The sequence below is a fragment of the Apus apus genome, chromosome 5 (assembly GCF_020740795.1).
Source record: "Apus apus isolate bApuApu2 chromosome 5, bApuApu2.pri.cur, whole genome shotgun sequence".
In the NCBI taxonomy this organism is placed as follows: Eukaryota; Metazoa; Chordata; class Aves; order Apodiformes; family Apodidae; genus Apus; species Apus apus.
In genome coordinates, this window is record NC_067286.1 from 30,444,687 (window position 1) to 30,458,806 (window position 14,120).

The window sequence follows — 14,120 nt, forward strand, 5'->3', positions numbered from 1 at the left end:
TTAGCCTAGAAATGACCAACCCACTAATAAAGGACTATGTACTAATAAAGTACTATGAATCAAGATGCCACACTTAGGAGTCACAGTGCAAACTGAAATAAACCACAATAATATAATAGTAAGATACTGAGGGTATTTTATTGGCATTAAGGGGTATAGATATTTACAGCTTAAGAAATTTAAGTAGAAGTTGAGATTATAACAATTTTCATAAGACAGAGCATTAAAGACAGTCCTGTGATAATTGAAATACATGATGAAACAAAGAGCTGGTGATGCTGGACAGCTGCTAGTCTCCACAACTTTCCTATTAAACCTTCATTTTGTGCCTTGCTGTAGTTAATAGAAGGAAAGTCTAGCAGTGACAAGGCAGAGAGGAGGGTTCAGCAGCAAGAAGGGAGATGGCAACCATGGAAAAGTTGCAGTGTGTCCTCTGTACATGTGGACAGGACTAGGAAATACAGCATTGACAGGAGACCTAAGCTATAATTTTGTGGTTCCAGTGTTTAGCACTGCATCCCATTGCTGAGCACCTCCTGCCCTGCCACAATAGCAGGAGAATGTAGAAGTCTGCCAGGGATCACCTGCCCATCCAGCTCAAGCTGTACCTTCCACTATGACAGCCTGCCATAGGAGTACCTGGGAATGCTGTCCTCACCGGCACTGCCGACGGCATGTGAGGGCAGAGGATCCACCTGCATAAGACATGTAAAATGCCTGCATTTCAGATGGGGGAGACGGTGCTCACCTCTTTCACTCTCTGAAGCATTGGCTGCAGCCACTCGCTGTTGACTTCACAGTGACTGTCCAAGAAGGTGAGGATGTCAGCTGCAGCCACCTCCGCGCCTCGCACCCGAGAGCGAATCAGCCCTACAAGGAGGACAGGGCAGCAGAGGAGCAGGAAGGTTAGGAAGTGAAGCAGCTGAGTCTTCTTCAGAAAATAAAATACTTCGTGTGGTCATTACAGGAGAAGAGCAAGTGGTTCTCCTGTATCACACCTCTATGAGGAGCAGACAGCAGCTTTAGAAGGGTAAAGTGGAAGACAAAGAATGACCTCACCTGTCACTTCTGTACACACCACTGAGCTTTCATTTGGTTCCTGCCTTGATGATGTCCCCCTTCACTTCCAGCCCTCTTCACAGGTACCTTTCTGCTTCCTGATCAGTGTCTCTCCCATTAGAGCACCTTGCTGCCTCTCTCATCACTTCCAGGGAACCAAGCTCTACTCCTTGCTTGTTCCCTTTTCTATTGCTTATCTGCTTTTGTTCTGGTTTGAGTCAGGATGAAGCCACTTTTACTGATTTTTATTATTTCCTTCAGTAAGTTCTCTTCTAACTAGTAGCAAAGAGCTCCAGCTAGGACAGATAACAAATGCTGGAATGTTTATGCTATTGCCAGGACTCCAAAGTCACATCTTTACTCTGCTGGCTCAGACACTACAGCAAGATCTATGACCCCCCCATAGGAGGCTGAGTTAGACAGACAGCAAAATTGGCCAGAGATATTCCATTCCATGTATCTACATAAGCTCAGGGGAAGACAACTTCCTCCCTGCTTCTTCACTTCTCTTCCATCCATGGCCGGCATCCAAGGAGGACTCCATCCATCCATCACCATTGACTCCCAGGCTCGAGCTCTCCTGACCCTCATCACTCTGTGCTCTCTCCAGCAGCAGCTCCAGGATTTTTTGGGACTGTTGCAGCTCAGGAGATGCTGTGGGAGTTGCTGGGGGTGGGGGGAGGTGAGAGGCTTTTTGCACATACCTGAACACATTTGTATATAATTGTATATATTTTCTTGTGTCATTAATGTTTAATTAAGGCTGTGTAGTTTAGTTTTCAATCCAGCAAAGTCTCTCTCTTTTTCTCTCTGTCCTTCCCTACCTGGGTGGGAAGGGATTAAGACCATTGTTGTCACCGGTTTAATCTCCAATCCTGAGTCACACCATGACAGCTTTATTTTCCCTCTTCATTATTCTACCTTGAGGTCAGAGATGGCAACCTGGGTTTCAGATGTCTCAATACTTTCTTACAGACTGTCCCAATACCTGGGATGCCCTTTGTGAAGATGATGCCCATCTCCCCTTCCAGATCCTCATTCTGGGCCTGCTGTGCACTGACGGGTTTAGAAATAAGCCAGCATATGTGAGTTAAACTGAAGAGCAGCTGGGAAAGTCAGCATCACCATTTATGCACATAAGAGATATATGAGAAATAACTTGTCTTAATCGTATCTATTTAAGATAGATATATGGTTGTTTTTCTGTTTCCCATGTTTCCTTGATGGCTTGTTATCTTGCGCTCTGAGTTTAATAGGATAAGACTTACATCTTCATCTACATTCATAAAGACCTTAAACTGCAGTCCTTGTTCCAGCCAGGGCCTCTGGACACTGCTTCTCATTACTTAAAATATGAAATGAGACCCCTGAAGCTTGAGAGTTGATAAGCCAGGTCCTCCCTCCACAGAGCCTCCAAACTAGGACACTGAACTTCTATACTGAAAAAACAAACTAAGCAGCTGGCAAGGAAAAAGGGCCATGTGGAAAAATCTGCAAAATCTTTATACCTACAAAGCTTTTCACACTCACCTTCTCGCCGAGTGTTTCGTAGACACTTGACCTTTGGGATCTTGGTGAGGAGCTGGCAGTCCTCAACTTAGGGAAGGCAAAAAACACAGTTGGCACACATGCATGAATTATTTGGCTTCAACAGAGAGCTCTAATTAACTGTCCTCCTGCTTCTCCATGGGAGGGGAAATTCTGCTTTCACTTAATATCACATTAATCAGCCTGATGGCCTTAATCCTGTTGTCTAAAGAGTACACAGAAGAAAGAGCACTGCTTGCTTGCTGTCCTTCTGGGACAGCTGAGCCTGTTTCCTGACACTGGGAGCAGCGAAACCTTCTCCCTGTGCTCAGTGTTTCACAAGAACAAGGGGGCATGCGCTGGCAACCTGGCACCAGGCACAGATGAAGCGGAGGGACCACAGGGAGCCAGGGCTGCAAATCACCAAAGTGCCAAGTAAAAGAGAGTTCTGTCATATAAAGTGATCTCATTCGCTCTCTTTGCCTTCAGCAGCATTTCCCACCATTTGTTCTCAGGGCAGTTTCTGCCTGATTTTATTTAATTAAGGCTACAGAGATGTGACCCGCTTCCTTGGAGACACCATGACATTAACACATGGATGCCTAACCAAGGGCTTTGCTGGCAGCTTGCCAGAAGCTCATGCCATCCTTCATTTACATTGCACAAGGAAGACAACAGAGAGGAACAGATACCAGTGCCACCTCAGCTGCACCAATGAGCACTGGGTCTTTGGTTCTCTATTACTTTCTCTCTATTCCTGCCCTAGAAGAGGTCACAGGAATAACAATTTCTAACATGTTCCTCTCCCTGGTCCACCAAGTTCACGCCAGTTTCCATGTTTATTGCTCATTCCTTTTCATATCTCACACCTCCCCTCTCCCACTGTCATCCTCCTACAGTTTGAGCATTCTGGGGAGAACACAAAGGTCATTAGCCAAAAGTGCATCTCCTGGCATGTTCCTGCAGGAGCATTTCCATTCTCAAGGATGCAATCTGAAATACTGTTCTTGTGTGGGCATCTTGGCAGCTGCTGCATCATCCAAGCGAAGCAGCAGGTGCTCTTAATTACAGAGTACTGAGATTCTGCTGGACATCTGCTACAAGAGAAGGCAGCACTCATCTTGGCCAAGTCACAACACCTGGTGAGTACAAGAACCCTATAAGGTCGTCCACTCACCAGGAGTGGAGCACATCAGTCTCACTGCAACTATTTGCCAGAGCTTACAAACTCTCTGTATCTTTGGAGAAACCGAGGTGGATATTAAAGCAAAGCATCAGACCTCAAACATGTGCTAAAGTGCCTCCTCCATGCAGGTGCCTCAGGGGAGTAGCTGTACCTACAAATATCCAGCTGCCAGTGAGGAAAATGAGCACTGTCATAGGATGAGGCTTTTTAAAAAATCTTTCCATTTACCCAGGAGCCTAAATGGGAGTTTCTGGCTAAGCCCTGTTTAGTACTGGTCCCAGAGACCTACCAGTGCTGATCTGGCACACTTTGGCCACTGAGAATTGGATTTCTAGATGCCAAATACGGGTTATTTAGGACTGTTTGTTGGAGGTGCTCAGAAATATCCAACTCCAACAGCTGGATACGGTTCAGTTCTTATCAAAATCACACTCTAAGGCCTTCAGAAAGTTAAATCCATAATCTCAGTATCCACCTTTATTTTTTTTTTCTTTATAACAAAGCTACATAATTATTTAGCTGCAAAATCAAAAGAGCAATGCTTCCTTACCTCAGCAGGCCAAGGTGGGCATTCTCAGCTATCAGTAAAGTGTTCTGAAGGAGTAATTATCAATTATTATAAGTAGCACACTAGATTGTCCTTGAATCCAGTGCACATCATGGGAGAAACAAGAAGTCTTCTGTCCCCACCACCTCACCACTATTACACAAGAGCCAGGGGCAAAGTAACCACAGAGATGGAAAGAGCCCATAGGCTCCAGTCTGCAGGTCTGGCAGGACTCATGCAGAAGATACTTCATCCCTTTGCCAAGCTGCAGTAGGTTTGGTGCTACCCAAAGCAATAACCCTTCCACAGCCTCCCACGGGGACACCTGGGATCCCAGACATGTGAAGGCAGGCAGGCTCATCCTAGTCTGCCTGCAGGATCCCAGGTAGTAATTTAATGTAGACTCCGTTGCATCCTCTTTCTCTCTGGGTTTGTAATTACCCACTCTGCTCATGTACACTGTTGCTACATACATTATCTGTGCCAAATAGGTCACAAAATGGTGAATAATGAAACAAGACAGGGATCTCTGGCTACCTGGCCAAAACTGCCAAGCTGACAGAAAGGGAAGACCCAAAGGAAACAAAAAAAGAGGAACAAGCTCTGGCCTCTGCCATGTGTGGTCACAAACTAAACACAGAAAAACTTCATTATTGTTTTCTCTTGCATATAAACAAGAGAGAATCTCTGTGAGTGAGGGGGACTGAACAGAGCAAACATAAAGAGGGCAAACAGAAGGTAAGAAACAAGTGCAAGGGAAATAGGGCTATACGTACGATCTGAGCTGAAGTCATCTACCAAGATGATCTCCTGGATGAGGCTGGGAGGGGTGCGGTTCAGGACGCTGCAGGGACCCAGGGAGGAAAAGGACAATCTTTGTGAGCTGCCATAATAGTGACAACAGTAGGACTGATACAGATCTGCTATACTCTGCATTGCTGCAGGAATACCAATCTCCAGTAATGTGGAAGAGGTAACCTTGCTCTTGTACCAAGGTTCACTGCCAGGAGCCAAACTGCATAAAGGAATATCCCAGAGAGCCATGGCATCTCAGCTGGACTTTACAAGGACTCTCAGCCAGGAAGCCAACTGTGGGACTTGTCTGGGGGCCGCCAGCAAAAGACAGCATGGCATCTAAATAGATGGGCAAAGAGGAGAGCACCACTTGCCCTGAGGCAGCCAGGAGGCTGTTCCCATCTGCCAGGCTTTGGAAAAAGCTCAGAGTTGCTGAAGGCACCCCCCTTCCTTGGGTGGGACCCAACATACCCCACAATGCCTTCGGGACTGCAGTGGGTGTTTGCATCTGCAGGACACGGGCTTTCACACACAAGGAGGAGAGATAAAAGCTTCTGCCCTCCTCAGAGGTTGATGCACTCTGGTACCCTGGAGTAAGAGCATTCTGATTCTGACCTGTTGGTCTCTCTCACTTGAGATTTTGAACTAATTTTCCACTACCTTCTTCAAGTCTACAACCACACATATTCTCCCTTTGAGCCTTATTCTCCAGTGCCTCTATGCACAGGCAGATCCTCATTGCCTTCAACAAGATTACTCAGTCCTCAGTGATGAGGACAGACACGCAAAGTTTACTACTAAAAACCAGAGGCAAACACTGTCCTCTTGCTTCTAGCAACCCTCTCATTTCAGTGGCACCTTCTCTTCTGATTTTGACCAATTCTGCAGAAAGACTGTTTGCCTTTTTTTTTTTTAATTTGTTGTTTTATACAGGAAACAGAAACCACAGGAGGAATCCTATACTCCCAGGAATGGAGCTGTACAGAAATAAATTATAATTTGTGAAGTAGCATCAATGATGGCTTTGCATACTGAGCTGAAGTTTCCTCAGTTTGGGAGTTTCCTGCTGTCTCACACAGCAAAATCCTCACTGCTCTGCTGCTCAGTATCACATCCCACTCTATTTCAGATGTATGCTACTTCAAATGTCTCTGAGAGTATTTGCATTTTGAGCTTGTATGTCCCTAGATGACTGAGCTTGCATTTTTCAAAACTGAATCTCATTTGCTTCTCTTGGCTCACACGTCTATGGATCCTCTAGCACAGTGGGGTGGAAGGTGGGGGATGTTTCTCTTTGCATCTCTAAGTGCAGCTTCTCTCAGCATAGCCACCATCTGCATATTTTACAGACAAGGTTGCCCTGCACTGAAATTCTTGTCTGTGCAAACTCAATGCAAAACATAATCAAACCAGACAGGCTGCATCCTGAAGTACAATGGCTGTAAAACAGTATTCTACACCTTCTCCCGCTAGCCTGACTATTAGCAATGCTTGCATTTTCTCCACAAGTCCCAGGTCTTCAAACTCAACGTAACTGGGGAAAAAATGAACACTTAATGCCCTCTTCCTCACCTTTCCATATTCCCCAGCAGAGGGAAAACACTCCTGGAGGAGTTCACAGCTCATTGTTCAATGCCCAGTTCTGCTTTCAGCTCTGCAACAATTTGCTGTGGCTCCTTGGGAAAGGCACTTAATCTTCTTTGCACTTTGTCTCCTCTGCCTTTTTAATAACAAACACAGTAATCCTAGTATTTCCCTCCTGTGAGGCGCAGAGATTGGCGTGACAATAGATTACCTTTAGGCACAAAAGGTATAATTAGGTTCCAAAATCCAAACGACAATTGGCTTTTACAGCAGAAACACAGACTGTTCTCCCCTCGATTCACAGATTCCCCGTCTCCTTTGTCTTTTCTCATAGCTTCCTTCTTTCAGTATCAGTGTCCTTACTCTGTCACATGACACCCGATCAGAAATAGCTTCTCTACTCAGCTGATCTGTCCATCCCTCATCAGCTCACAGAAACTCTCATTTATTCCAGATGTTAGCAGAAGAGCACCAAAGTACATTTGGACAAACAGTACCCACAATACTGACTGAAATCAGAAAGAAGAGACCAGACAACAATGGCAGTTGCCCTTCTGGCAAGAATGGTCACTATAATAGAAATTACGGTATCACTTATTGCCATGAATCACACAGAATGCCTTCTAAGTGACAGTTATTTCTGAGGGAGAATGCCCAGCAAATACCTGGTTTGAGAGTGACAGCTACATCCTGCTGAGGAAAGGACATCATGCAGGCAAGCAGCTCTTGACTGACACACATGTCCTGCAGGACCAAGGATGTCAGTAACGAGCCATTTAAATCGGCATTTTTTCAGATTCTGGTGGAGAGTCCATTTCCTTCCCCCCGCCCCCAGTGCCCTTCTTAGTCTCTTACTGGATATTTTAAGCAATTGTCTGAAAACAAATTATCAAAATCTGTCTGAAGGAATTCCCTGCATGGGACCAGTAGGATTTGGGTCAGCATGGCCTATTGGTGCACTGGCCTCATCCCTTTGGCAGCTCATGGGCTGGGCAGCAGGTCCAGCTGCATGTTGCCTTTACCTAGGGCTGAGGAGGAAAAAAGCTGTAGCTCACAGCAGCAGGCAGGCATGCAGCCCACGCTGCCTCTGGAGGCCAGCAGGGACAAGTGACAGGGTGCTGGAGGGAAGAAGTTACTCCTCCCTACAGCCACTCCTCTGTTTTCCCCTCTCCTTCCTATACACACATTTCTGCCATCCTCAAGTGGCAACCGCAGCACATCACTTCCATTGCTTCCACCCAGCAGCAGAGATCCCAGGGGAAGCAGGGAGAACTTGGCAACTGCTGGACTGCCAGGGGTACTTGTGCAAGTCCACATGTGCACACAGGCAGGTGTGGCTAGCAAGAAGGGGCTGCAGATCAGGATCTGCCCCCTACAGCTGCCATGTTTAGATCACCCTGGAACAAACTGTAATGCAGGAGTCTCATCCTTGGGCCACTTCCCAAAACCCTTTGGTATCAGCATTGCCATTCAGCTCAGTTACTTTGCACAGCTGCCAGAATGACACAGTAAGATGGCATCTGGTTCAGGGGGGAGCATTTAGGCACCCTCTACTTTTAGTTAAAGAATAGTTCAATGCCAGTAGCCCTTTCATATATTTCTTCCTAGAACTTCCCAAAGTTTTACAGCTGATTTTTGAGTGCCCAAATTCAGGCACTCACCAGCTAGACTTGCAAAGATCCCAGGTATGAAAACTTCAACGGGTAGTACATATTCTCCTCACCTCTAAAGACAGCCTTTAAGTGCTCCTTTACTCTTAGTGCTGCTCATTTCCATCAGCTGTCCTCTTTCACTCCTATTGCTCTTATAGCATCCCCACAGTGTAATTGCGATAACTTCACTTGGGAAAAAGCCCATAATAACAGTCAAATCATATTTAACTTTCACCAGGTGCATCTCAAGTGGTTAATTCTAATAAACTAAATAATCATGCTCTACCTGGCTTAAGAAAGCTCTGATGGATATAGAAATAATGACAGGCTGCAATTTTATGCCTCCTCTTGCTTAGTACTAGTGTGGTTCTCTGAGGTTTAACAGCCAAGTCAAAAACCAAACAGAACAGAGCAGTCCTGATGACTGCACTTGACTTATCCCAAAGTGCTGCAGAGTAATAACTGCACAGCATTTGGTGCACTGACTCTGTATGTGAAGTGAGCAACAATTATACTCACAGCAGTAATTCAGCCTGGCAGATTCAGATGCGTTTTGCTGAAAGATGGGACTCTTGGGTTACAGAAGAGGCCCTGAAGAGCACTGTGAAGTCTTCAACTCCCTCTATAACATCAGTGTCAATCTGAAAGCAGGACTCATCCCATGCCTCTTCTAAGAATGCAGCCATTACACGAACCTCTGTGTATGGCTGTCAGACCTCCCATGTCTCAAAGATAAGGCTACCAGCCAATGCTTGGTTGTGTGACACTGCAAATACCGTAGATCCCAAGAAGAATTCAGCCTGTGGGATTCCTTGTCAGACAGGGATAAATCATGGACACTTCTGACATTTGATGTGAGCAAGTAGTAAATCAATCACATGCACTAGCTGTTAAACATCTGGCAATGAAGACTCCAGCTGTAGCCAGAGGAAATGCTATCCACCATTCACAGCAGAGTGCAGCCAGTCCCTCACAACAGCACTTCTCCAGTAGCAGCAGGATTGCAGGGACCAAATTGAACAGATGGATCATCCGTTTTTCAAGGTCTTTGCTGGGGGCTCTGAGTTGCAGCAGAGCACATCTAAGACGCTAGTAATGCCACATTTTGGGTGCTGTGTCTAGTTCTGGGCTTCCCAGGATGAGAAAAAGGGGGACATGCCAAAGCAGGTCAAGCGCAGGAGTAAGAGACTTGGAGCATCAGATGTATGAGGTTGAAAGAGCTGGGGTTCTTTAGCCTTGAGAAGAGAATTCTCAGTGAGGTTGCAGAGATTCCATCCTTGGAGACACTAAAAACTGACCAGTCACTGTCCTGAGCAACCCGCTCTAGATGATCCTGCTTTGAGCATGCCTGGCTTGTTAATGCATTGGAAACACTCATCCGCGCATTACTCATCACCTCCATAGGATCTGGATTTCAGCTTCTCTCTCTGTGCGTTACTGCTGCTCTGAATGTCATCTTCTCTTCATTTTAACTATGGTGGCATCTGGTTATTTGATTGGCTGCCCTGAGTATTTCTTAAGGATCCTACTACCATGATTTCTCAACACCTGACCTATGATGTAATCTGCAGAAACCTCCTGCCGTTGCCCTAGCAGCACTGTGATTCCAAACAAATCTGCCATTTTCTGAACCATGGTTCTGCAGAACTAATTTTATGGTTCAAATTAAAAGGAAATTATAGAGGCAAAAAGGCAAAATGTGCTAATGCTATATACATAAAGTCTCTGGAAACACAGGAGCCCCAAACCTGGCAGACAGAGATCCAGTCTCCAAGCCATGAGGCCAACATGGAAAAGCCTGTTATTTATTCACTAAGCACATTTCTCTAAGCTCACAGGATCTGACAGAGGAAGAAGTGGTGATGATGAATAATGCATTCCTGTTAGTGACACCATCAGCTCAACCTTCTGCCTGGACAATTTACTCTTTCTTCAGCCTCCACAGCCTGTTCCTGGACCTGCTTGCAAGCTTCAGAGACCCTCTGAGAAATGAATTGATAAGTCAGAAAGGGCAGAGGGCATTTTTTTGGAGTAAAAATTAAAAGAAAAAGAGCCTCCCTGGTTTCTGCAAGTGTGATGGGGAAGGGAAGGAGCAGCTGGAACATTGCTTTGTAGCACAGATAATTGCAGGCTCCCACACACCTGGGGATGCTGACAGGCCCTATGACACATATTCACTTGGTTAGATGTGGCCACTGATGATGATACTCAGATATGAGGAGACAGTGGTACAAGGCAAGAAGTGTCCTGCATGTTCACAAGGGTCTGTGCACAAAGCTCCAGGGAGGATCTGGTGGACCACCAAGGTTCAGCAACTGTTTACCCGCAAGTGGCTCTGAGCACCTGCTCAGACAGCAAGGGCTTGGTATGCACAAGACTCTGAGTTCATCACTTTCTGCTTGAAAGACTTGTGAGCTGTATCCCCTGCCCTAACTGAGATAGCCCCAGCTCCTGTAGCATGTACCTGAGCAGGGGGCTGGCTGCTTATTCCCGTTTATGAAATGCAGTGCCTCCCAAGCCACGTTTAGCAGCCCACAGTGTGCCTTTTGGTCCCAACTCACTCTTCCAAGCCAAGCCCATACACACTGTTCCCACCAGTGGATGCTGGCCCAGCAGCTCCTTTCCTGCTGCTAACAATTGCCCCTACAGGGGCTATACAGCAGCTACCTGCAGATATGTTCTGCCTTTGAAATTATGCCCATACTGCCCACCCAACTCCTGACCTGTCCTAGTGGGCCAGCTGGTGGGCAGATCACAAGGACTGCAGCCACCTTGCTTGTCTACCTGTTGAAAAATGCCTAACCCTCCACCAGTGCCCTTCCAGGCTCCATCTTTTGGGCCCAGCACCCCTTGCTGAACTCACCTCCTCACTGTGCGGAGCAGGGTGGAGCGCGCCTCGTTGTGGAAGGTGATGATGAGGCTGGTAGCTGGCAAGTCTGTGTCATAGTGTACAGATGTGCACCTGCAACATGGAAGAGCAGAATTGTAAGCCAACAATCACCCAGCAGCAGCCACTGCAGCAATGTACCTAGAATTGCTAAAGGAAAAGAGAATAATATAATAAAACCAGAAACAGCACAGCTGAGCTACAGCAAGGGAGGCCTCAGCAGCCCCTGCACCAAGGCTGGCAGACCTTAAAACAAAATGGGCCTGTTGAAATGCCAAGATGTGAGGCTGTGATACATAATCTCATGATGCTGCATGCTGAGGAGGGCATGTGGGTTTCATGGGGAACAAAGGTCCAACATTGTGGACTCCAGTCCCTGGATTCACCCGTGATTCATGTAAAATCTTGTTTGTTCATGCATAGAACACGCACAGGCTAAGGATGGCTGGCTGCCTCATGGCTTGGATGTGCACACACTTGGCTGGATAAAAAGCTGGTTGGATGGCTGGGTCCAAAGAGTTGTGTTGAATGGAGTTAAATCCAGTTGGTGACCAGTCACGAATGGTGTGAGCCCCAGGGCTCAGTGCTGGGGCCGCTCCTGTTTAACATCTTTACTGATGACTTGGAGGAGGGGATAGAGTGCAGCCTTGGTGAGTTTGCAGATGACACGAGGTCAGGAGGGAGTGTCGATCTGCTTGAGGGCAGGGAGGCTCTGCAGAGGGATCTGGACAGGCTTGATCAATGGGCTGAGGCCAATGGCATGAGTCTCAATAAGGCCAAACATAGGGTCCTGCACTTTGGCCACAACAACCCCCAGCAGTTCTACAGACTTGGGGAGCAGTGGCTGGAGAGCTGCCCAGCAGAGAGGGACCTGGGGGTGCTGATTGACAGCCAGCTGAACATGAGCCAGCAGTGTGCCCAGGTGGTCAAGAAGGCCAACAGCATCCTGGCCTGCATCAGGAATAGTGTGGCCAGCAGGACCAGGGAGGTGATCCTGCCCCTCTGCTTGCCCTTGGTGAGGCTGCACCTTGAGCACTGGGTGCAGTTTTGGGCACCACAGTAGAGGAAGGACATGGAGGTGCTGGAGAGGGTGCAGAGAAGGGCAACGAGGCTAATGAGGAGTCTGAAGAACAGGTCTTATGAGGAAAGGCTAAGGAAGCTGGGGCTGTTCAGCCTGGAGGAGGCTGAGGGGAGACTTCATTGCTTTCTACAACTACCTGAGAGGAGGTTGTGGGGAGGTGGGTGTTGGCCTTTTCTCCCCAGTGACCAGCAATAGGACAAGAGGAAAAGGGGTCAAGTTGCACCAGGTGAGGTTCAGATTGGATATTAGGAAAAATTTCTTCACTGAAAGAGTGGTGAGGCAGTGGAACAGGCTGCCCAGGGAGGTGGTGGAGGCACCATCTCTGGAAGTGTTTAAAAAAAAAAAAAAAAAGAGTAGATGTGGTGCTTCAGGAGATGGTTTAGTGATCATGGGGATGTAGGGCTGACAGTCAGACTTGATGGTCTGAAGGTCTTTTCAAGCTTTAATGATGCTATGATGCATGGAGGTGGTACACCCAGGCATCACTGTATAAAGCACTTCCAGTTCTTTGGACACTGGGCTTTACAGAAAGCAAAACACTGGCTAGTGCTGTGGTCTGCATCAGGGAGTTGTTGAGGTTCAACAAGAACATCTCAGCTGGTAATGGAAAGCAATTCTACCCATCTTCTCATTGGACAATGTTAGGTACATAATTCAGTCTCATACTCAGAATCACAAATTCACTCAGGATCATCTTACACCTGGGCTGCTCAAACCCTGTGGAGAACTAGGATTCTTGAAGGAGAACAACTCACAGATGTGATTTCTGGATCCAACCTGGCAGATACTAGGAATGGCAGATTTGGGCTGATCATCTCCTCCAGTGTCCACCCTCCTAACTTCCAGCTAGTGCCAAACAGCAGTCAGTCTGCACTAATTGCCTGCCCAATGAAAAGTCCACACCTGAAATTGTGGCCTAGTGTTTTTAACAACTCAAGGCCAAGCACAGACTTGTCCTGGTTTGAGCCAGGATTAAGCCAGTTTTCCTTTTACTGATTTTTTCCTTCAGTAAGCTTTCTTTTAACTAGTAGCAGAGTGTTCCAACTAAGGCTGATAACACTGGAATGTTTTTCTTATTGATGGGTCTTCAAGGTCACATCTTTACTCTGCCAGCTCAGACACTACAGCAAGATCTATGACCCCCCCCCCATAGGAGGCTGAGTTAGACAGACAGCAAAATTGGCCAGAGATATTCCATTCCATGTATCTACATAAGCTCAGAGGAAGGTCAGAGATCACAGAAGACAACTTCCTTCCTGCTTCTTCTTCTCTTTTCTGTCCATGGCCAGCATCCGGGGAGGACTCCGTCCATCCATCACCACTGACTCCCAAGCTCGAGCTCTCCTGACCCTCATCACTCTGTGCTTTCTCCAGCAGCAGCTCCAGGATTTTTTGGGACTGTTCCAGCTCAGGAGATGCTGTGGGAGTTGCTGGGGGTGGGGGGAGGCGAGAGGCTTTTGCAGATACCTGAACATATTTGTATATCATTGTATATATTTTCTTTTATCATTAGTGTTTAATTAAGGCTGTGTAGTTTAGTTTTCAATCCAGCAAAGTCTCTCTCTTTTTCTCTCTATCCCTCCCTACTTGGGTGGGAGGGGGAGGGGATCGAGAGCATTGTTGTCGAACCCGAGTCAAACGGTGACAAGACTGAATCCATCCCAGAAGGGAATACAATTCCATTCTTACCGCCACTATTTGTACTTCCACATTTACTCACTATTCTTTTATGACTATTACTAAACTGTTACTGTTTTTATCATCGCATTCAAACCTACTGGTTGATGACATTTTCATTGCAA

General features: G+C 46.7%; 1 protein-coding gene across 2 annotated transcripts in view; it reads right to left on the minus strand.

Annotated features, from left to right (window-relative positions):
* GALNT16 (polypeptide N-acetylgalactosaminyltransferase 16) overlaps positions 1-14,120 on the minus strand; it is a 77,909-nt gene that overhangs the window by 22,898 nt on the left and 40,891 nt on the right. For both annotated transcript variants that reach the window (XM_051621610.1, XM_051621609.1), the window contains exons 3-6: positions 11,214-11,312; positions 5,096-5,163; positions 2,590-2,655; positions 749-870 (exon numbers count right to left, since the gene is read on the minus strand). In XM_051621610.1, coding sequence (XP_051477570.1) covers positions 749-870; positions 2,590-2,655; positions 5,096-5,163; positions 11,214-11,312 — 355 coding nt within the window. The remainder of the gene's footprint in view (positions 1-748; positions 871-2,589; positions 2,656-5,095; positions 5,164-11,213; positions 11,313-14,120) is intronic.